General features: G+C 32.8%; 1 protein-coding gene across 1 annotated transcript in view; it reads left to right on the top strand.

Annotated features, from left to right (window-relative positions):
- The first annotated feature begins 5,851 nt into the window (after nt 1-5,851).
- Nucleotides 5,852-25,130, top strand: part of LOC143042976 (GTPase IMAP family member 5-like) — a 33,301-nt gene continuing 14,022 nt past the window's right edge. Inside the window, exons 1-3 of the mRNA XM_076215476.1 lie at nt 5,852-5,885; nt 7,797-8,021; nt 17,413-17,454. Of these exons, the coding sequence (XP_076071591.1) occupies nt 5,852-5,885; nt 7,797-8,021; nt 17,413-17,454 (301 nt within the window). The remainder of the gene's footprint in view (nt 5,886-7,796; nt 8,022-17,412; nt 17,455-25,130) is intronic.

The following is a 25,130-nucleotide window of genomic DNA, read 5'->3' as shown; positions in this document are numbered from 1 at the left end:
TATGATGTAAAGCTGTTCCATCAACATGCAGATAATGATTTCCATTAAAGGTGGGGTTGTTGTTTTTCAGTATCAATTTGAGCATTTTGTCAGGCATTCAGAAGGTGGAGACTGTACTTCTCGGGAACCCCAAAGGTCTTTATACATGTTATATGCACCAATGCCATTTGCCCGTGCGTGGAATATTCGTGTTGAGGGATATAACATTCCCTACATACAAATGTGGTGTCGGCAGAAAGAGGATTAAAGCTCTGCATTTTTCTTAGATAATCACTGATGTATACACTTCTTCTCAAAATTTGCCCCTACAATGTTTAATCTGCAAATTGAATCAGCAATTTGTTGGTCTAATCTCAACATGTTCAATTCATGTATCTAAGACAACGTGATAACACTGCATGCACTGTGTACAGCTCCCTAGACAATTTAACATACTATGCTATAAATTATAGATTTCGTTTGTCTGAGTTTATAAATTTACTATTAACATATAAAAAAGATATATCAATTAAATTAACGTTTTCACAAAACATAATGTATTAAGATTGAGACAAGGATTTTGTATTATTAGATTTGTCTTTACAGGTTATGAGAATTGTAGTAAGTATAGAAAAAGTTCGAAGAATTGTTGATTTTTTATTTGACTTGCATTTTATTTTGCAGCTTTATCTATTTCTTTCTGCTTTTTCTATTTACCAACAAAATGCATGCTTTAACCTAATCCATTAGGGGATATGCAATATGTTTTAGCCCTTACCTAATTAATTGAAGAGCCTCTTATGCTATCTGACTTTAAGACATGTGTTGAAAATAAAAATGTTGATTCATTGGTAGAAATATTGATTTTGTTATCAGTAAATTTAAAGCAAACTAAATATTACTAGTATGTTATATACATGTTCCAGACCGTATGAGTATTTGGACCGTACGCGTACGATCTGGACCGTATGCATACTTTTTCAAAATACGTATACGGTCGGACCGTACGCGTACGGTCTGACTAATATTAAGAAGTTGGTTAAGTTTATTAGATACAAATGTATATAACAGATCAACATAACTTATATCTCAAATTAATATAAAAAGTTCAATAGTAATTGAAATAAAAACTTAACATTTTAACTATTTAAAAATAACACGCTTATTTAATGTGTTAATCTCCTGTATTTAGCATGTCAGTAATTCATTAATTGCAGCCCAGTATGCTCATTGAAATTGAAGTTATCGGAAGTAAACATAATGTGGGAGGAAAATTGTCATAGAATATTTAGGAACTTTACAAAAATAAAATGCATATGCAAAGGAACATGCATGAACAAAACATGTTAATGTAAAAAAAATATGACGTTCCTTGTGGTAGCAAGACTAGTGTAACCTTGGGCCAGAGTAACAAAATAGGATTCAGATATACAATTAAACAAATATTTAATGTCAATTGTTCGCTTATTCACTTCATCCATCTATTTGTAATAATAACAATTTGTTTAACTAAAAATAAAGATTTTGATAAATATTTGTTTTTAACCCATTTGATCTCAAAACATGTCTGGTCAGCTGGACCGTACGCGTATACTCATACGGTCCGACCGTACGAGTATACGTATACGGTCCGGACCGTACGCGTACGGTCCAAATACTCATATGGTCTGGAACATACATATAAAATTGAGAACATATACACATTCATGGATCTACAATCTGTCGATACCTGAAATTTGGCCTTGCACAAGGTCATGTTTTTCTCTGGCTGTTTGTGACGTCTCTACACTAAATCCATTGGATGTTGGATGTGTACGGATAAATAGTTTAGTCTTAGATGCATGATTTCTTTATTAGCTGTTAGTGGCTTTGAACTAGCAGTGAGATAACTGCGAGTACTCTCAGATCTGTTTCTAGTGTATTTTTTTGTCGGGATGTATAAGTACCCGGCCACGTCCATTTGTATGTTTGTCCAGCTGATGATTAAAGCCCTTTTAAACTGATTTTTATAGTTTATTCTTATGTTGTACTGTTATACCACCGTCCCTGGTTAGGGGGAGGGTAAGGGTCCCGCTAACATGTTTAGCTCCGCCACATCATTTAAGTATGTTCCTGTCCCAAATAAAGGCAACAGTAGTATACCGCTGTTCAAACTCATAAATCCATGGACAAAAAACAAAATCGGGGTAACAAACTAAAACTGAGGGAAACGCATTAAATCTAAGAGGAGAACAACGACACAACACTACAATGTAACACACACAGAAACGGACCAAGATTCAGACAAAATCCCACGATAATAAAAAATATAACATCAAACCCAAATACATGAAGTTGGGATAGACAAGTACCGTGACACGTCTTATCGCAATGTGAATGTACACTCAAAAATAAGAGAAAACAAACGACGCAACGTTAAAATGTAACACACACAGAAACGAACTATAATATAACAATGGCCATATTCTAAGTCAGGAGCCTGTAATTCAGTGGTTGTCGTTTGTTTATGTGTTACATATTTGTTTTTCGTTCCTTGTTTTTTATTTAAATAAGGACGTCAGTTTTCTAGTTTGAATTGTTTTACATTGTCTTATCGGGGCCTTTTATAGCTGACTAGGCGGTATGGGCTTTTCTCATTGTTGAAGGCCGTACGGTTAATGTTTGTGTCATGTTGGTCACTTGTGGACAGTTGTCTCATTGGCAATCATACCATATCTTCTTTTTTATATTAAATATAACATGCACATTCTACCCAGACAAACCCCGTTTACTTGAAGTATGAAAATAACACTTTTCAACCGCCTCTAGCTACTATTTTGATAGTTTCATTCCTTTCACTATAAGACTTGGACAGTCTTCCTTTGAGTTTACAAAAATCCCCAAGTTTTGGGTATATTTAGAAGTGGATTGGACAAGTTTCATAGGACTGATGATATATTTAAACCTGTCAACTATAGAAAAAGGAAACTTAACATAAGTCATTGTCAACTCAGAAATATTGATAGCAACCTAAAATCGCATTTGTTTAATCAGTTCTTATCAAAGAACAATTTTGGTGAAATCAGTTATCACTTCATTGAGGATAACCACCAATTATCAAATACAATGATGACAGACAAGATCCAACTTGATTCCTTTTACTCCATTGCTGATAATGTTGACAAAATGTTAGATTATTTCTTTTTGGAAACAGACTATTTTTATATGATATGAATATTGCTTTTTTTTTTTTTAAATCTGTTCAGAAATATATCAATGACACTATACGTTTTGTTTGAAATTTTCTTAATTTTTGTTTTATTTAGTATTTTGTTTTTTCCCCTCCACTTCAACATTTATTCATTATTCTACTATGCAAGCTAAGTGTCTCTTCCAAGCCATATGATATATATATATATGTAAAACAGTTTTGAGTATCCCTCGCCGGGATTCGAACCCATGCTACTGAGATATCGTGACACCAAATCGCCTGCACTGTATCCGGTGCGCGAGACCACACGACCACCTTGGCTTCACAATAATAAAGCTTTCGGTGGCCGGATGTTACTGATATGATATATCATGAACTGTATTCCGACGCTAGATTAAAACTGACGAGGAAAGGCAACACCCGGCAATAGAAAGCTTTATTATTGCGAAGCCAAGGTGGTCGTGTAATCTAGCGCACCGGATACAGTGCAGGCGATTTGGTGTCACGATATCTCAGTAACATGGGTTCGAATCCCGGCGAGGGAAGAACAAAAAAATTGCGAAAGCAAATTTACAGATCTAACATTGTTGGGTAGATGTTTAGACGAGTTGTATATACATAATGTACACAGCCATGTATCACCATCATTGCTGGTGATCCGATGGATAAATCTGATGTAGAGTTGTCACTGACTCAGACTTACTTATATATATAGGTTTGAACGTAGTTTTCAATTTAGACTCTTTTATATATATATATATATATATATATATATATATATATATATAAGTACGTCTAGTTTATTGAGACGAGTTGTTTATATATATATATATCTATAACTCGTCTAAACATCAACACAACAATGTAAGATCTGTAAATTTGCTTTCTCAAACACTAAGCTATGTTGGTTTCAATATAGAATTATTCATTTGACGTTTTAGTACAAACACTCTATTCGTTGAAATTGAACTGATAACCTATCAATTGTGTATATTTTGTATAAGTAGCGCCATAATCTATGGAATCTTTTCTTTGGGGTTGTCTTAATGAAACCGACATTTGGCACAATCTCAATTCTGGATTTTTGACAAAGTACATATCAAAATTCCTCTCGCATTTGGCCTCTATGAAAATTATAAATTGATCCGATCATCTCAACTTGAACTTGTTTTGATCAAGGTTAAGGTAGCAATAAACAGTTAGGAAAAAATGTTAAAATTTGCCCTTATAAATTTTACCATCCCCTTTTCATTGCTTTCTTGCAATATCAAGCTTACTGTCTGTGTCATGTATGGGTATATGTATGTAATCAGAATCTTCCATAGATTTTATATCCAGTATATAAAATGGTAAAATATAATTTATTTTGGGTGTATCCATGGCAACAACCTGCATTTATTTGTTATAAAATATTGCAAAAAGGGGGTAAAAGATGTCACATATTTCCCCAAAATTTGGCTAAAAGTAGAATTTCAATCGCTTGAAGTAATACCTTTTCTGAAACTGTGTACATATATCATTCAGCAAATCCAATGAAAATTATATGTCTTTCATCTCATTTTTTTGTAAAATTGCGTCAAAAACTTCGTGTAGAAAAAAAAGTGTTTGTAAACATTACATTAATTTCTGGACCGATGACCGGTCTAGCTATGAAAATACGGATTGTCAAACAGAAAACAGCCCATAAAACATGTAAAAAATAATCTTGATGCTCTTATAAACCATCTTTGAAGGCTAAATTAGCACTCAGCTGTCTAAAAATGAATTTTATTACACAATAACTTTCCTATTTGAAAAATCCAGAGGGGCCAAAATGCGAATCTTAACTCCTAACTGTGTATTGCTACCTAAGGTCAACGATTAACTTATAAACAATATCGGACAATAGATAGTACAAATTCCGTAAATAACGTAATGTGAGGAAACTGTAACAAACAAATTGTCAAAATCAATGTATTTATACATTATTATTGTAAAACTAATCATATTTAAAATATAATAATTTTACTGTATAATCTCCCTGGTTAAACAGTAACTAATTTACAGGGATACCCGACTGAATGCTGTGAGTTGAGTAAGTTGTAAACAGCAGATAAATGTGCAATAAAAGATTTATTTTATTAAAAAAAATAAAAAAAAAATTTCAAGAAATAAAACAGAGAATTTCAAGGATTTGTCTAAAACTTAATGTAAAATCCTTGATTTCATCGAAATAACTAAGAGGCAAGATATAAAACCTTTCACAATTGGTCTTCAAAATTACATGAAATAAAGCTCGATTTTAGAAAATAATATTTCTACAGAAAAATCAATGTGAAAGTATACAAATTATTCTCCATCCCTGCACTGACTAAAGTTTAATAGTGTAAATCAACATACATATGTTTGTATTCTTTATGTGTATATGTATACCGTTATATCTTATGTACGTACATATATGTTTTTGCACTATTACCACTACTATCATAATACTAATGAAAACATATTATCATACTTAATTCCACAGATTTAATACTGTTATACCGTATTACGCTTATTCATTATACTTGCTTGATTATTGTACAATAAGATAAATATATGTTAATACCTGTGAATTCACGTGAACACAAAAAGAGTAAAAAAGAAATTTATTTTCCCAGAAAAGTTTCGTTAATTTAATGAATATTCACAAATATTGTAGAGATGAAATATGATGAACCACCAGGACACCATCAAGGTAATTCAATTGAATATTTATTAGATTTACATCAAATCAAATACATGGTATATATATTTCCGTAGTTAAGTATTTTCAATGCTAAAACAATCACTAGATAATTCTACCTTTCTGTAAAAAGATTTGTATGGCCCCGCAACGAAGTTGTCGGTGCCATAAAGTGTAACCCTTGTCCGTCATTCCGTCATTCTGTCATACCGTCATACTGTCATTCCGTCATTCTGTCATTCTGTCATTCTGTCATTCTGTCATTCCGTCATTCTATCATTCTGTCATTACGTCATTCTGTCATTCCGTCATTCAATAATTTGGTCATTCTGTCATTCCGTCATTCCGTCATGCCGCAACAAACCATTATACGGACTTTGTTTCTAAGCGCTTCCAGATATCGGTCTAATTTTTGGTATGACAGTTAACCATGATGAGTTACAGGTCGCGTTTAAGGTGGTATGGGAGCCTAAATTAAAAATGATAGAATTTGTTCATACTTTGCCAAAACGAAGAATCTATTGATATATGTTCAAACATATCATAAAATTGATAGGTCACCGTGCATGTTCTCAAGCTACAGGTCGTGACAAAATAACACATTTTGTATGGATTATACAGGAAAATCACCATTATGTGATTAGAAGCTAAACTAAATGATAGAATTGTAAAATAAAATACGAGAAGATAGCTTTTCTAAAATGCTTTGAGAATATCAAAAGAAAAGATAGGGTCACCGTGAAGCTTTTCCAGCTAAAATACGAAATAGCAAAATTCCATGTAGATTCCTTCAGAAAATGCACTTTTTAAGAGTTACCTCCCCTAAAAATGCCAATTTAAAAATATTAAAATTCAAACAGAACTAATCAACACTTTTTCAAATATTAATATTTATAAGTTATATATAGTCTTATAAATTTGTTCTTTTAAATGCAAATTCACATTAATTATCTGCATTTGAAAATTGAAAATGTGGACCTTAGATTCTCTGTTTTTTACAATCAAAGATGGAGAAAGACACCCATACCACCTTATGTTTCGTTCCGCTCCACTAATTTTTGCCGAAATTACAAATGTACGGGCCGGGCTTTAGACTTTAAAATTGTTGAAAATCACAATTATGCGGACTTTTTATCTGCGGCTTGAGACATTGCTCTGACTTTTGGTATGTTAGTTAACCATGATGAGTTACAGATCAAGTTAAAGTTTCATTCTGCTCCGCTAATTTTAGCCGAAATTACGGGCATTGAACTTTGATAAATTGTTGAAAATCACAGTTATACGGACTTTTTATCTTAACGCCTTTGGATATTGGGCTTATTTTTGGTATTTGGTATGTGAGATAACCATGATGAGTTACAAATCCAGAATCAACTTATATCCTGTTATGAACATCTCGTTACAAATTAATTCACTGTTCCTGTTTTTACTGTTCTTTTTTTTATGAACGTTATTGAGCCCGAGGTATTGACTCAGACTTTATTCCGCTCCTTGTTGATCTTTATAAACTAAAATGAGGTTTTGTTTTTCCTTATCGCCCGACTAACAATTTTCATTTTACATGGAATGAAGTTATTATCTTTATATTCAAAGAAACTATGCTTCTTTAATGTAGTTTTGTTTGGTAGAAATCTTGTATATACTACAGTGCTATATTAAAGTATTGTTTGGTACACTAGAATACCATGAAGAAGTGTATCATTGGACACTAAAGCAAGATTATTGCGACCATGTTTTATGTTAAGATGTTTCACGACCCGGAACCGACTTTGAAATTTCAGATTTAATCGTAGTACTTTCCAGCGATTCAGTTTTACTTTTTTAGTAATTATCGTTTAATTCATATACCGGCATTGTTTAAACATTGGTACTGTTATACGTAGGGTAGTCATGAATTGTACTATGATTTCATTTTTTTGAAAGATTCGAGTCTGGAATCTCCTAAGAAAACGGAAGTGATAACAGAAGAATCTGGCGTGAAACCACATATAGGTGTGACAAATCATGATCAGAGTATCAGTTTAGATACATCATCCGATGAAGAAAGTGTTATTGAAGATCAGTTGAAATCTAGAAGGAAGGAATTAGAAGAAGAGAAAAAACTCGAAATGAAGAAAAAGGAAAAAAAAGCGAGGAAACAAAAAAAAGGTGAGCTAAGTATTTTCTTACTCAAAGGAGACCCCCAACAATATAAGCGCTTGACAAACTGTGGACGTTCGTTTAAAAACAAATTGGTGAACATGATAATATCGATTTCGAGATATTTACAAAACATGGGAGGTGAAAAAAGCTATGTCTATGGAACTCCACAACTGTCTAATGTGGATCTCTGCTATTACGTTATGTTGTTATACTATAACTTCTTGATATTTTGTCTTAAATTAATAGGGTTTTGACATTACGTAATGATTTTTCAATATAACTCAATATGGAATAGTCATTAATACATCTTTGGATTTGAGCGTTCCTGATGAAGGTTAATCCTTACATCACAGCTCCTTTGTTCTAACAGATCACCCCAGTTTGAGCTTTTTTTATGCATACTTTCCTTTGTTCTGTAACATTTTGGCGGGAATGTCAAATCCACTATAAAACTTATAATTAACAAGAAGTAATTGTAACAGGATGCTGTTACGAAGTCTCCCAAACAAATCTCCAATAACTCGCCATTCATATGGTCCCATATTCATTTGATTTGATTTTTTTTATCCCATACAAGAATATATATGGCTTAGGGGTGGGGATCTCCACCATTTACAAGTATTAAAACAGGAGGGGTTGGTGGTGACCCCCAGGTACTTTACCTGCATTTCATTTGATTTGTTTTATTGTCCCATACAAGAATATATCTGGTTTAGGGGTGGTGATGTTGACCGTTTACAAGTTTTCAAACAAAAGGGGATTGGGTGACCCCCTCGGGACTTCCCAGGCATTACATTTCATTTGTTTTATTGTCCCCTACAAGAATATATATGGTTTAGGGGTGGGGATCTGGACCTTTTACAAGATAATAGAACATTCTCAGATTGAACGGGGTGGGGGTGACCCCCAGGGACTTCCCTTTAATTTTATGTGATTAGTTTAATGTCCCATACAAGAATATATATGGTTTAGGGGTGGGGATGTTGACCGTTTTAAAGTTTTTCAACAAGAGGGGGTAGGGTGACCCAATAGGGACTTCTCTTTTATTTCATTTCATTTGTTTTATTGTCCCCTAAAAGAATATATATGGTTTAGGGGTGGGGATGTTGACTGTTTACAAGTTTTCAAACCAGAGGGGGTGGGGTGACCCCCTCGGAACTTCCCTTTTATTTCATTTCATTTGTTTTATTGTCCCCTACAAGAATATATAGGTTTAGGGATGGGGATCTGGACCGTTTACAAGATAATAGCACATTCTCAAATTGAACGGGGTGGGGATGACCCCCGGGGACTTCCCTTTACTTTAATTTGATTTGTTTTATCGTCCCATTCAAGAATATATATGGTTTAGGGGTTGGAATCTGGACCGTTTACAAGATAAAAGCATATTCTCAAACTGAAGGGGGTCGAGATGATATTGCATGTGATTTGTTTTATTGTCCTTTAATCATTTCTGAAGACTGCATGTATCTATCACTTACAGTTTTCAAGTTATATTCATTTGAAAATTTTAGAAAATAAAATCCCATAGGGTTCTTTAGTAAACCCCTCCCTCCTTGCTACCCCCCCAAAATACCCCTTAATAGACCCCAATGCATAAACTAAAGATTGATGGGAGACTTAATTATACGGAAAAGACTATCTATCAAAATTCACGTAAAAAAAATCCAGTGTATATGCTGGGATTCGAACTCAAGACCTTTAGCATATCAAGCCACGATACATTTTTTTTTATCTTTATTAATCAAGCCACGATACATAACACTACACCAGGACGACTGGATACGAAAAAATAGTAATTTGACATACTAAAAGGAAGCAAAATCTTTTTATAAGTGGGGCGAGTTGTCAGACCTGCATTCAGTTGGGTTTTAACCTTTTTCGTTAATTAGTGAGTTTTCAGACTGATTCATTGATTGTTCAATTTGATTTTACACTTTTTCAAAGTGGGGCAAGTCGGTAAACAAGAGTGGGAGGATATTTTTATAAAGTGGCGATATGGTGTGGGCCGATTGGCAAGTGGAGCGAGTTGACATTGTTTGATATCAACTCATCGTGTTTGGGGGTCAAAAAGGGTATACATCATATAGTAATATATAAAGTACATTGTTATGGTTGTGTGGCGTTCTAAACCAGATTTGATGAATTGTAAAAGGTTTTTCGTCTAATCTAAAACAGCTGGGATGTAAAATAGTTATCCCAGTCGGACTTGGTGTGTCAGTGTTAGATCACCCTCTGGCCTCCGGCCATCGGGGTGATCTTACACTTACACACCGCGTCCTTGTGGAATAACTATTAAAGAAAAGCGCTTCGGACGCAAGAATTATAAAACGTGTTGTTTTCAATTGTTTTACATCACTAGGTCGATAACTCTGCTAGTGGACTATTAGTCCCCGAGGTTATCATTAGTTCAGTAGTCAGTACTTCAGCACTGACATGATTTAACAAACTTAACTAAAATTGTCCGTTTATAAATTTTAAAATGATTTAGAAACTAAGGTTTCAACTCCCTCAGGCACAGTTGGCTTTAGATGATGGCTTTAGATGAATTTGGCTATTTATTTTAGGTTTTTTTTTTACATATAGCTCCTCAACGGTTTTGGTACTAATACATCTTCGGATTTAAATTGTTTGGCTTTGAGCGTTCCTGATAAAAGCAAATCCAGAAAAGCGCTTTGGACGCCAGAAATTATAAAACGTGTTGTTTTCAATTTTTTACATCACTTGGTCGATACCTCTGCTGGTGGACTATTAGTCCCCGAGGGTATCATCAGCTCAGTAGTCAGTACTTTGGCACTGCAATGATTTAACAAACTTAACTAAAATTGTCCGATTAAAAATTTAAAAATTATTAAGAAACTAAGGTTTCAATTCCCTAGGCAAAGTTGGCTTTAGATGAATTTGGCTATTTATTTTAGTTTTTTTTAATATAGCTCTTCAACGGTTTCGGTACTAATACATTTCGGATTTCAAATGTTTGGCTTTGAGCGTTCCTGATGAAGGTTAATTCAGAAAAGCGCTTCCGACGCAAGAAATTGTTAAACGTGTTGTATTCAATTTTTTACATCACTGGGTCGATATCTCTGCTGTTGGACTATTAGTCCCCGAGGGTATCATCAGCTCAGTAGTCAGTACTTCAGCTCTGATTTAACAAACTTAACTAAAAATGTCCGTTTATAAATTTAAAAATTATTAAGAAACTAAGGTTTCAATTCCGTTAAGCAAAGAAGTTTTAAGATGAATTTGGCTATTTATTTTAGTTTTTTTTTTACATACAGCTCTTCAACGGTTTCGGTACTAATATATCTTTGGATTTTTAATGTTCGGCTTTGAGCGTTTCTAATGAAGGTAAATCCAGAAAAGCGTATTGGACGCAAAAAAATATTAAACGTGTTGTTTTCAATTTTTTAATGATATTTCGATATTACACGATAATGTTTCGTATTGACTTGATATAGTTTTGTCATTAGTCAATATGGTTTTGTCATTACTCGATGTGGTTTCACCATTATTTAATGTGGTTTTATCATTAGTCAATGTGGTTTTAACATTACTTGATGCGAATGTGACTTTACACTATGTTACCTTATGTTCATTAGATGATGTAGTTTTGGTAACTTTGTTAAAGATAATTTCTATTCTTTATATGTTTTTAACATTACGTAATGGTGTTTATAAATTTGACGATTTTACATTACATGATGTGTTTGTTTCATTATTTAATGTGGTCCTGTCATTCTTTGATGTTGTTCTCCCCTTTCTTGATGAGGTAAAATCACGTGACCATTTCGGAAAAAAATACGTTTTATTTTTAAAAAGATTTTAATAATTTTTTTTTAATGTGCTTTGGAAGGGTATCGCTATCCAATGATTTAAATTTAAATTAAAGTTCGAGTGATTGTTCAGAGTTATTTGGTATGAAAAAGGGAAACGACAGACAATAATAATACAAAAGTACTCACAGTTTACAGTATTTCGGACATTTATTGGAATATCCACAAACTAAGCCGTTTTTCTCCTTAGTTCTCAAAGAGAAGCAGTATTATATAATTTTGTAAAATATTCCGCGGAACCCTGTGTTTCGCCTGCTAGTACTGCTGTCAGTGTAGAACGTTATGTTGACCGGCTGTACATTTGTAGATACATTTATCGGTAAAAAAAATAAAAATGTTTTTCTGTAGATGCTTTTTTCTTGATAGTGAGAAATGACCTTTTTACAAGTTTTAAAACACTTCATGATGGTTTACAAATGTATCATGTCAAAACAGTTTCAATCGGTAATATTTAGCTTAAAAAAGGCTGTATGGTTTTCAACAATGAGCAAAACCCATACCCTATAGTAAGCTATAAAAGGTCCCGAAATGAAAAATGTAAAAAAAACTAGAAACCTAACAATCTAAACGATGGAGACGTCGACGCCACTATCGATGACGGAATAAAGGTTTGTTGTGTCTCACTGCCGCTACAGTGATGTCGTAGGCTCCACACAAATCAATAGACTTGTACTTAATTGTTAACAAATGAGACACTTTATATCAACTCACACTCACGTTACACGGAATTGGGTGCGGGGAGTTGAAAGCTCGGACAAACCGACAAAACATCAATACTATAAAATAAGAATTATCCAATATTTTTAGCGTGAATATAAAAAAAGAAGATGTGGTATGATTGCCAATGAGACAACTATCCACAAAAGACCAAAATGACACAGACATTAACAACTATAGGTCACCGTACGGCCTTCAACAATGAGCAAAGCCCATGTTCATTTCAGCAAATTCGAATATCAATCTTTTATTTTTATCAATTGAATTATCTCATCTACCTCGTACTAATTGAGATTTCTTTTTGAATATCTTTTTCACATGTGACGACGGATATGTTCAAGTTGTCGTAACCATAATACCCTCATCTTTTCCTCTAAGTTAACTGCCAAATAAAACCAAATCACTGGGTTTGTACTTTCCCGAATAAAACGACGGGTGCCGAACGTTGAGCAGAATCTCTTTACCTTTCTGGGGCACATGAGATCACCCAGATGGATTTATATTACCCAAGCGTACCGATCAATCGAGTCAGCTAATTGAAACTGTTTTTTATGCCCCCACAACTGAAAGGGGGCATATTGTTTCACCACTGTACGTCTGTCCGTCGCATTATAGGCAGACAGTTATTCCGCATAACTACTTACATATCTCAAAGAAAGGCCCACGTTGACGTTGATACTCATGTTAACACCGACATGTTAACATGTTGACTACTAGGCTGTTGATACCCTCGTGGACGAAACGTCCACCAGCAGTGGCATCGACCCACTATTGTAAATAGTTATTCAAAGTACCAGGATTATAATCTAGTACGCGATGCGCGCGTTTCATCTACATAAGACTCATCATTGACGCTCATATCAAAATATTTATATAGCCAAACAAGGACAAAGTTGTGTCAAATACGGCTTATGTGATCTATGCCTGGGATAAGAAAATCCTTAGTGTTTCGAAAAATTCAACATTTTGTAAACAGGAAATTTAAAAAAAATGACCACATTATTGATATTCATGTCAACACCGAAGTGTTGACTACTGGGCTGGTGATAACCTCGGGGACGAAACGTCCACCAGCAGTGGCATCGACCCAGTGGTGTAAATAGTTATCAAAAGTACAAGGATTATAATTTAGCACGCCAGACGCGCGTTTCGTCTACATAAGACTCATCAGTGACTCTCATATGAAATTTTTTATAAAGCCAAACAAGGACAAAGTTGTACATTGTTTATCTTTTGTACACATTCTCCGGAGCCCTCTTTTCGGAAGCCCGAGCAAAAGCAGCCCTTGGTCCGCTATAGAGAATTTCAACTCGAAATCTTAATCTTAATGAGACTTCAATTTGAAAGTTAAGCCTCGGTCACACCTTACCAGATAGCACAAATGGACGGCTAACGGATGAAAATAAAAGTTGTCCGTTAAAAAATTATCTGTTGAGAGTCCGTTGATGTACTGACCGAATAAAACGGACGTGTAACGAATACATAACGGACACACACCGGATATGCAGCGTACGAGAAACGGAAACGTACCGGACAGAACAGATGTCGAACGTACATCCAACGGACGAATAACGCATAGAACGGACACTTAACGGAAGCGTACTGGATAAAACGGATGAACAAGTTCTACAGAAAAATTAAAGGCGACATTATAATACATGTAAATCGCATAAATATTCAAAATGTTACTGTGTAACTGGTTTGGGTTTGTTTTTCAAAATGATGCCAAAGGGCAGTGTCTGGCCTGAATAAGAGCTGCATGATTGTGAAGACGTGGCTTTAGTCTAAGATCGGTTATGAATAATATAAGAATTCATGAACCTTAAGAAATCTGGCATAACAATAATTGGCTTTTCTGACGCGAAATTTTCAACGGACAATTTATTAGCTCAAAAGTTACCACCGGACAGAACGGACGTCGACGGATAAAACGTACGCTTAACGGACATGCAACGGATATGGACAGACGTCTAACGGATAAGGCCGGACGTCTAACGGACATGAACGGATTGAAAAAAAAGTTATCCGTTAGTCGTCCGTTCGAGCTACCCGGTAAGGTGTGACCGAGGCTTTACTCAGACTCAAATTGAAAGTTGTAACTAGAATTTTACCTTTAAATGTGACTCCAACTTTCAACTCGAAACGTAATGCTAACTAGAACTTTGATTCTAATAATGGCTTGAATTCGAAATTGAAGACTAACTGAAAGTTTTAATTGAACAGTAACCCGAACTTATTTTGAAAGCTTATTATAATGGGATAACCATATCAACGAATGACAGGGCCACATCAAATGAATGAGACAAATACGTCATGTAGTGTAAAATCGTCAAATTTTTAAACATCATTATGTAATGTTAAAACCATATAAAGAATAGGCAAATAATCATTACAAAATAACAAAGCCACGTTATGAAACAATTTCATAACGTTAAGGATGTACTTAGTTGAGGTTTTGGAATTTGTGTTAAATGTTCGGTAACTGCATGACTGCAATGTAAAATATTTTGCCCCATAACACCTATTTATTTTTTCAAATAAGACTTAATAGCTCATGAAATGACATTTACCAAAATGTTAGAAGATTCTTGGTTTTCTTTCTTTTGTTTTGAGACCCAAATGATGCCAATGCAATATAAGGTAAAAGTCCGAGTCCGAGTCCTTTTCCCGCCATATTTTAAATCTAAAATATCTTGAAAAGGAGGTCCATGACCTATCAATACTTTTAGCTAATCTTTATCCTTAATGTATGCTCTACCAGCTGAAAGTATCAATTTTTATTTCTTAATTTCTTAATTTTTACCTTACCTCACCTAAGTACATCCTTAAGTCACATTCAAATCAAATAATGTTAAAACCACACTGACTTATGACACAACCACATTGCATAATGACAAAACCATACTGAGTAATGACAAAACTATATCAAGTCAATACGAAACCATATCGTGTAATGTCAAAACCATTATGTAATGACTATTCCATATGAGTTATATCCAAACACAATTTCGTAATGTCAAAATCATTTTACTAGTAAATATTAAAGACAAACTATCAGCAAGTAATTATAAAACAACATCAGTAATATCAGAGTTCCACATAAGACAGTTGTGGCGTTCTCCATATGTTGGCGATTAGAATTTGATAAGATCATTCAAATACATATTTTTGCTAATCTAGGTTAATAATACGTTTTCAGTTTCCTTTAATCGCAAGTTTAGACAAAACATCCTCTGATTTGACATTATCGAAATGCTTGATTTCTTAATTGACAGAATATTAATTACGTTTGGAAGATGTGTTTGTTCAACAATCAATGTGCATTCTCATTGGAACCTGCTGTGCCCTTATACTCATCGACTTGTTCTTTTATTTCTATGAAGCTGACTTTATACATAAACATCTAAAGAAGAAAGAAAAGAAGTTAGTAGTATCATTTACTTCACGTTTTGCTTTATAAACGACGCTCTCTCAATAGACAACTTGAAGAGTTCGATGCATGTCCGACAATTTTTTTGGCAAATTGAATTCTCATGATTGATAATCAGCACTGTTGTAATAAGGGGATTGTGATTAAGGACCTACACAACAGACATAATTTCTAGTTTATCCTACACAATGACGATCAATAAGACACTAGATGAACGTTTATGGTTCGGAATACAAGCGATCTGCTCCATCTGGTCAATAACTTAATAAAGGCGTGCATAATTTAAGAGCTATTTCCGGTGAAGGGCAAATTCGAGTGTGGTCTATTCACTTTGCAAATTTTGTGATTTTGTGATCATATTGCACACATCTATCTCATTGAAGGGACACAGTAAAATCTGCCTCGTATTCTTGATCTTCATCTAGGAATTAACCATGAGGGTCGGTTGAATACAAAAATTTTGACACCAGAATGATTTCAGCATTATAGTTTTGAACTTTTCATCGCCCTGTTGAAATGATCCCTTCGTGAATTTGACTGACGCCATCATATGGTTGAATAGTAATGACTATTTGATCCACAGATGACGTATATATCATGTATATGTTCTATTAATCGAACCTACATTCCAATCTCTTTTCCCCCGAATATGACCTGCTGAATTTCTACACAAGCTGTACCGTAGCTGCTTTTGGCAAAATTTTGAAGTTTTTTTTTATTCCTTAATGTTCTTTAACTTCGTGTTTTGTTTTGCCCTTCGATGTTTTTCAATTTAAGCGCCACCAGTAAATCTTTTGTAAACGAAATTTTAATTCTGGAAACTTTGATAAGGTTTTTTTCAACACCTCTGAGGCAATGGCACTAATTGTGGAGTGCTTTTCCCAAGGTCATCACTGTCATGCACTTACCATTCCCGTGTTTATATTAATTATCATTGATATAGTCATAATTATGAATTTTCATTTGTCAAAAGTCTAAGGATATTTTTCCAAGAATACCTTTGCTATTTTAGCCGATCGTTCAGGAATATTAGGTCCTCAATCCTCTTCAACTACGTTCTGCATTTGCCTTATTCACTTTTTGGGGTTGAGCCTTACTGCCGAGTCTTTTGTAGACAACCTGCGAGTATGGCGTACACAATTTTAATCCTAATATCTAGGATGAGTGTTTTAGGTAATTACATGAGCAACACGACAGGTGAAACACGTGAAGCAGGATCTATTCGCCCTTCCAAAGAACCTGATATAACACCCGATGTTTGGAGGGATTCATGTTGCTCCGTTTTTAGTTTCTATGCTATGCTATGTTTCATGTACTGCTGTTTGACTTATTGTCGTTTTATTTCTTAGTCATGACGTTTTCATTTTATTTTCGACATGAGTTAATCGTAATTATTTCTTTTTTTATGGTATTTCAGCTGGACATTCTGATCTAGGATCAAATGCAGATGATTTATCAGGTACTAAATAGTTGATAATAACTTTAAGTTTATTTACATAGTTTACCTCCGGAATTCAATTGGATTTTTTCAAACGTAAACACAGTGTTTTATCTTGTTAATTATGGTATCCTATTTCTACTTTTTATTAATGTTATATCCAGGGTGCACCCCTAAAGCTTTGTATTTTTCTTTTTTAAATCAAGTTTTTTTATCCTTTAATCTCCCAATAACACAGTGTAGATAATAATCTGTACACTGTCCGGGAGTCGCAATCTTCGAAGCGAGAACTTTTTGGATGACATTTTGAATTTGATGGATATACTGAATTAAACGGTAAGTTGATTATCTGTACATTGCTTAATGCTTAATTCAGCTGACCTCGATATTCTCAAATGGTTTAGAATTATATTCCGCATATTCATTATTCGTATCTTTGCCTTAATCAAGACATTTTCAAGTGCATCAATAAGGTAAATCAGTCGGTGAACCTCAAAACAATCTTTTTACCCCCTTAGTGTACAAATTAACGTAAAAACCAGACTTAATTAACTAAATGAAGTATATTTCAAGTGCTGGTAAAAGTTTCAATCAGATATGTGAAGCCAGAAATAAGAAAATTACACTTGTTTGAATTTCTCACTGTACGATCAGTCTCGCTTGTATATTTTGAAACTGTATGATCAGTCTTATTTCACTGTATTCTAGTGGTGATTTCAAAGTTATTTACGATGCATTAGCAGGTGGCATTTTTCTAAATATTTTTTTCCCCCAACGTAACAATATCTTTATTGCATATTTGCTGTAACAATTTACTTAGTTTACAGCTTTAACTTTGTATCCCTCATGTTAGCTTACCTAATAGTTAAGGGAAGCACTATTTGGCAAGATATTATTTATTCATAATATTAGTATTCATAACATAAGACATTTCACAAAATGTATTTGATAAATTATTGTGATTATACACATACATTACATTTTGTTTCTTTTTCTCTTTTTCATAGTATTTATTTTTTCTGGAATCAACTCCGTTATCGGTATGATCCGCGTTTCCATTAATATTGGGCACAGTGTTGTTTTTCGCATGTGCGTTATCGGGTATAGTTTTGATGTGTGTCGTCTAAATATAAATATTATCCACTGGATTTAACGATTATATATGGTGAGTTTACTATTCAAGTTTTCTTTAGTTATCTACTGATCTTTTTTCGTCGAAATGTATATGTGTAATGCACAAATAATTAAAGTTTAACAAGTTGGATACATTATTTTTCCACATTAATTAATAAACGTACAGATACATTTATACCATAACAATTATTTTTATCTTTTGTAAATAGATAAAGGCAGATGTGGTGTGAGTGCCAATGAGACAACTCTCCATCCAAATACACATTTAAAAAAAATGCAGTATAATTTACATACGGTGACTCATGCATGGCTGAACATGCTTACAAACATTGAACGTGCATGGTTGAACTTGATCATAAATATTACCATATTTGGCTTGTGTACAATAAACAATTTTGTACACAATGTGGTGTGCTTCGTACAAAGATTAGTCCTGATTCAATTGAATCTTTGCAATGAATCTATTTGTCTTTAGACTTATCTGATTAGTTTTTTTGTTATTAAAATTGTTGATTACAATAATTTCTGAAATTTCTTTCTGAAATGTTTTTAAAATGTTTATTTTTTTTGTTTTCTTTTTTGAGACAAAATGGGATTTGTATATTGAGAAGGATATTATAGTTAATATGTAGTTAATTTCAAAGTATGCTAAATCTTAATTTTGTACCCTGTTACTAAATTTTCAAGGCTTATAATATCTTTTTCAATACCTAGGGATTTCATTAATTTCATTACTATTTTTAGAAAGTCATTATTATAACAGCAATTGACAAAAAAATGTTCATAGTCTTCCTTTTTTTTTACAATGCTTACATAAGTTGTCGTCAGTAATCTTCCACTTTTTTAAAAGTTCATTACTTGGCAGTATGTAGTGAATAAGTTTCCATCTAAATATTTTCAATCTATTATCAGGGAGATATTGAAAAATAAAAAATAAAATATTTTTCAATTTAGAATTTAAGTGTTTCTCAAATATTTTTTCCCACATAAGAAAACCATTTGGTTTATCACAACTATCTTTCAGTGTGAATATTTTATAGAATTCATTTGTACTCATTAAGGGAGTAATTGTCCTGTGCATAATTTTTAAGTCATTTATAACTTTCTCTTTAGTTTTGAATGAATCATCAGTGCAAAGAATTGTTTTCCAATCAATTGGTATTGCTTTTTTTAACATATATATTTGCCGTATCCAATTTTGTTTATATTTTAATTTAGTTAAAATGATAGTTTCAGAGATATTGCCCTGTTCATCAATTACATCATTTATGTTGATAATGTCACTTTTTATCCAATCTTCAAAGTTTAAACATTGTCCATTAAACCGGATATTATCATTACCCCACAAAACTTGTCTTCTAATTTCAAGAAAATTTTTGGGATATTTTGTATTACCTCTCTTTACACTTATCAAATCTTTAATCAGTTGTTTGTAGAAGTCCGGTAAATATTGTAACTTACTTTTATCAATGTCATTTATATTCTTTAAATTCATTTTAAATATAAGAAGATTTCTTCCTAATTTGTTAAAGTAAAATTTGGGAATAATTGTCCAGTTGTCATTTTTATTTTCACTTAATTTAGGAATCCAGTTGATATGCAGTGATTTTAAATAAGCATCAATGTCTGTCATCTTAAGTCCACCTTCCAAAAAATCATTTGAAAGTGTTGATCTTTTTATTATATCTCTTTTGCCTTTCCAAATAAAATTGTATATTAAAGTTTTATAAAGTCTTGCAACATTTACTTAGGAATAATACTGTATGATGCAACATATGTTAGGTTTGGTAAAACCAAAGATTTGATGACAACTATTTTTCCTATGATAGTAAGATTTCTTTTACTCAAATCAGATATTATTTTTTTTACTTTTTAACAGTTGTTTTTCAAAGTTAAGTCTTTGACATTCTTGTTTATTGTAACCAAAGTAAATTCCGAGGCTTTTGATTGGTGCAGTACACCAATTTATATTTTCAAATTTTTCCCGACTGTGTTTTAATCGACCAAGCCATATTCCTTCAGTTTTTGTTTTATTCAATTTCAAACCTGAGAGAGTACCAAGTATTTCTATTAAATTAATTGCTAGAGATACATCGTTTTTTGATTGAAGAAATAGAGTAGTGTCGTCAGCTAATTGACAGATTTTCAGGGTATTACTCTTACCGTCTAATTTTATTTCTAGTCCTTTTAAGTTTTTATTTTCCCTTATATTTATTGCCATAACTTCTACAACTAGAACAAATAGTAACGATGATAACGGACATCCTTGTCGATCCACGAGATGCCCTAAAACGGGAGGAAACCCATCCATTATTAATAATGCATCCTTTAATATCAGAGTACATTGTCTGAACCCACCTTATAAAATTATCTTTAAATCCAATTTTTATTAAAGTCTCAAACATGAAGTCCCATTCTAATGAATCAGATGCTTTTGTAAAATCAAGAAATAAATTTGCCCCATCAATTTTGAAGGTTTCAGAATAGTCTATGACATCTTGTATTTGTCTAATGTTGAAACCAATATACCTATTTTTGACATATCCTTTTTGATCAGTATGTATTATCTTTGGTAGCAGGAGTTTTAATCTTTGTGCTAAGGCATAAGCAAGTAATTTAGCATCATAGTTTAAAAGAGTAATAGGTCTATAATTGTCTAGAGAAAAGGGATCATTCTTTTTATAAATTAAAGATTTTAAGCCAATTTTCTGAGTGTTAGATAGTTCTCTTTTTTTGTAGCAGTGATTAAAAGTGGAGACTGAAAGATTTAAGTTCATCCCAGAATGTTCTGTAAAATTCCACATTTAGTCCGTCAATCCCGGGCGCTTTATTAAGTTTCATTTTAAAAATTGCATCAGTACATTCATCAACAGTTATTTCCCCTTCACATGCATTACTTTCATAGTCAGTTAATTTCTTATATTCCTTGAGAGAATCTAAATACTTTTTAGTTGCTTCTATTTCAGGTTTTTTTGTAGAATATAAATTTTTATAATAATTTGCTTCTAATTTTAATCTTTTGTCTTGATCTCTTGTAATTTGACCTTCATCATCATATAATTTGGTTATTGTTTTTCTACTCTGTCTTGATTTTACCATCCCTAGAAAATATGCGGCATTTTTCTTTCCTTCTTCAACCCATTTTACCCTTACTCTTATTTGATTCCCTTTTATTTTATCGTTATAGAGTTTTCCTATTTCATTTTCAATATTATCAATTTCTTTTTATATGTTATTATTGTTTTTATTATTGCATGTGTCAATAATATTATTTAATGTTGTTAAATTTTTTTCCAATTTGGTGATTAGGTTTTTTTTATTCTTAGCTTTTGTTTTGCAATAGCTTATTGTCTGGTCTCTAATTTATATTTTGAAATTGTCCCACAGTATGTCAAGATCTGTTCTTGTTTTAGCTTTGTTTTTAAATTTTTAAATTATTTTCCTAATTATTTCAGCATAGTCTTCATTTTGAAGTACACTGCTGTTCAATTTCCAGTACCCTTTTTTTTGCCTCTGTTTAGATTTATTTTTAAAGAAACACAGTTGTTGTCTGTGTATTGTAATACTATTGGTATAATGTCACATGAAACACAATTTTTGAATACTTCTGGAGCTATTAAAAAATAATCTATTCGTGTTGACTCTGACCTATCTTTTCTGCTCCATGTTAATTGAACTTTAGTTGGATTTTTGGTTCTCCACACATCATTGAGTTTTAGGGACTTTATAAGTTTATTTGAGTTGTGAACTTTTTTCCTATTTTTTTGTTGTTTAGTTTTACTTTTCGAATCAATTTGAGATACATTTCATTATGATCTCCTCCTATCATACAATAACAAGTTACATATACATTCATAGATAAATAATATCTATTGTTTGGGTCATCCATGTGACTTCAAAAACAGACATTGACATGTGCCTCTTAAATTTAGCACACTCAATGTTTGTTAACAAAAATAAGTACAATTATTTATGTGTTTCATATTGAAATACATATGCAAATCAATTTGAAAAAAAGAACAATATTTATACACATACATGGTAAAAAATGTTTATTTTTATTTTTAGGATAAGAAGACCTCTCTGACTGGTTTTGAATGAAAGAATATGAACAGATTAATAAAAATTAGATTTTTTCCAATGTAGCTTTACTAGAAACATATTTTTCTAATTGATCACAGTTCCTTCACTTTGTTTTGGATGCAGAGCTGTCTCTTTGACACTCGATGTGTATAGTGATAATGAAGTCCGTTTTTCCGTCCGTCCGTTGTACCGGTACAATATGTTTCGCCGGTTTTGTAAGCGAATCTCCTCACAAACCAATTAATATACATTGGGGTTTCCAGTCATTTTTAAATGGAGAGGGGGTCAAATCCAGGAGAAAAGGGGATTCAGAATGTATGTTCCCATACAAATGCATTGATAGTTAAAACAGGGTTTCAGACCGCCGGATCCCCCCCTTTTTTTTTATCTGTCACTGATATAAATATTAATTAATCTTTCTCGGATTCCTTATCATAAATGATAATGACTGTATTGTGCACCGTCTACTTCGAATTTTAGTAAAAAAAAATGTTATGGGGTTAACGCAGGGACACGACTGGAAACACAATTGTTAAATCTTTCAAGAAGCATACCTCATGATCAGAAATAGTAAAAATCGTCAATATCAAGCTTGACCTCCATTTTGGCATCAGTTACGACAAATTAAAATTTTAAAAGCTTTAATTGAACGGTTCATGAGTAAAGGGCATGGACAATGTTTGGCAGCATTCTAACATCAATAATATAAATAAGAAGATGTGGTATGAGTGCCCATGAGACAACTCTCAATCCAAGTCCAAATTTATTTAAAAATTTTAGTGCAGTGGGTATACACTTTTAAATGGTCGCACCAACCTTTAACCTTCCAACCGATTTTTCTGTGGAAAATCCTGTTAAAAAAGGTGAACGTACATAAGCAAATTATGATCATTTTCACAAGTTGCCACGCAATTCACGCAATTAACAAATGCAATCAGCACAATGACATATATGGATTAACCCAGAAATCGCTTTAAGTAAACTGATAAGCACCATTTCATTTTAAATTCATTCGTTATTGATGCAGGTAATGATTTCTGTAAACTTGCCCAAATTATATCACATTAATTATCACCCTACGCAAAGCTTTCTTTATCTATTTTTTGTAATTTTAAAAGAGACAAGCTTGATTTATGTTATCGTCAATTGGTCGACGGCGGACGGTGTAATAGTCTTTAAAAATGTAATAGCTAATCAGATAACTGCAACGATACACTATTACAAAGTCCACAAGCGAATCATGTATTGCTTTTTAGGCATTTGATTTTAGATAAGACTAACGGAACAAAAATCCTAAAATTATTTTGCGGTCTACAAAAATCATCAGAAATATATGTGTATTGTCTGATGAAAGAAATTACACTTTATAGCTCCCTGGACAGTTCATAATATCACATAGACACGTATATACATTTAAATGGCCGTTGCTTTTTTCTTCAAAATCACGACTGATCATACAGTCAAAAAATCTGAAATCACTTCTAGAATACAGTCAGTTCTAGACTGATCGTACAGTTATTTATTTTGGGATCCTCAAAAGAAACATATTTTTTATGGGGAATACGAATATTCTACTTAAATATGAAAAGAATATTGAAACAGTATTTATTTAACTGTAAACTGATGCAAATATTTGCAATAAAAGATTATTTGCTTTGCACTACGAGAGCAAAATTGTCCATCGATTTCAAGTTGGTGTGATGCACACGTATATTTTATATTCTAATGCATGTTTTTGTTACAGTTACTCATATTTATGATGTTATACATACCTTGAAGATGTTCAAAGTGCTTTATAGATATAGGAGTAAACAAATGATGAGAAAAGTCACCGTAGGCAAAACCGTCCTGTTAGCCAGTTGGAAATGATCGCTTCGAAAATCGCGACTTCCGGGTAGCGTACAGAATAGTATCTACACTGTGAATAAAGTTACTATTTGTCTTTCAAAGCTGATTTTTGAAATATATAGTTTTTCATATATTTCCAAAATTTCAAAAGTGTCTAATACTGTTGTGCCCATGTCGTAGGTATTTCTATTGTTTATATCTCTATATTGTAACAAATGGCACACACCATAGGTTCCGTTTGTATTATCATTTACGCATTATACTCTCTTCTTTGATTGATAGTCGGGTAAATACGATGTCATTAATCCAAGAAGACGATAGATCTGATGATTCATAGACCAATTTTGTTCTATGATACAAAATGTTTTAACTTCCCAAACACGATTTTGCAAAACCGCTAAAAGAAAACACAATAATCACATGAATTTTATTTAATAAATGGAGGACATATCTCTTAATATATTTCATGTTCAGATAGCAAACTTTATAAATTCTGATGAGCCTAAAGCACTTTTCTAAAGTACCTTCATCAGGAACTCTCAAATTTAAATATTTTAACACCTTCGTAAATCTTTCGCCTCTTTTTTGAAACACGACATCTAAGATTGTTTTTTCTATGTGATGACTGTTTT

This window comes from Mytilus galloprovincialis, chromosome 8 (genome assembly GCF_965363235.1).
Source record: "Mytilus galloprovincialis chromosome 8, xbMytGall1.hap1.1, whole genome shotgun sequence".
Classification (NCBI taxonomy): Eukaryota; Metazoa; Mollusca; class Bivalvia; order Mytilida; family Mytilidae; genus Mytilus; species Mytilus galloprovincialis.
This window is presented reverse-complemented; position numbering and strand designations above follow the sequence as displayed.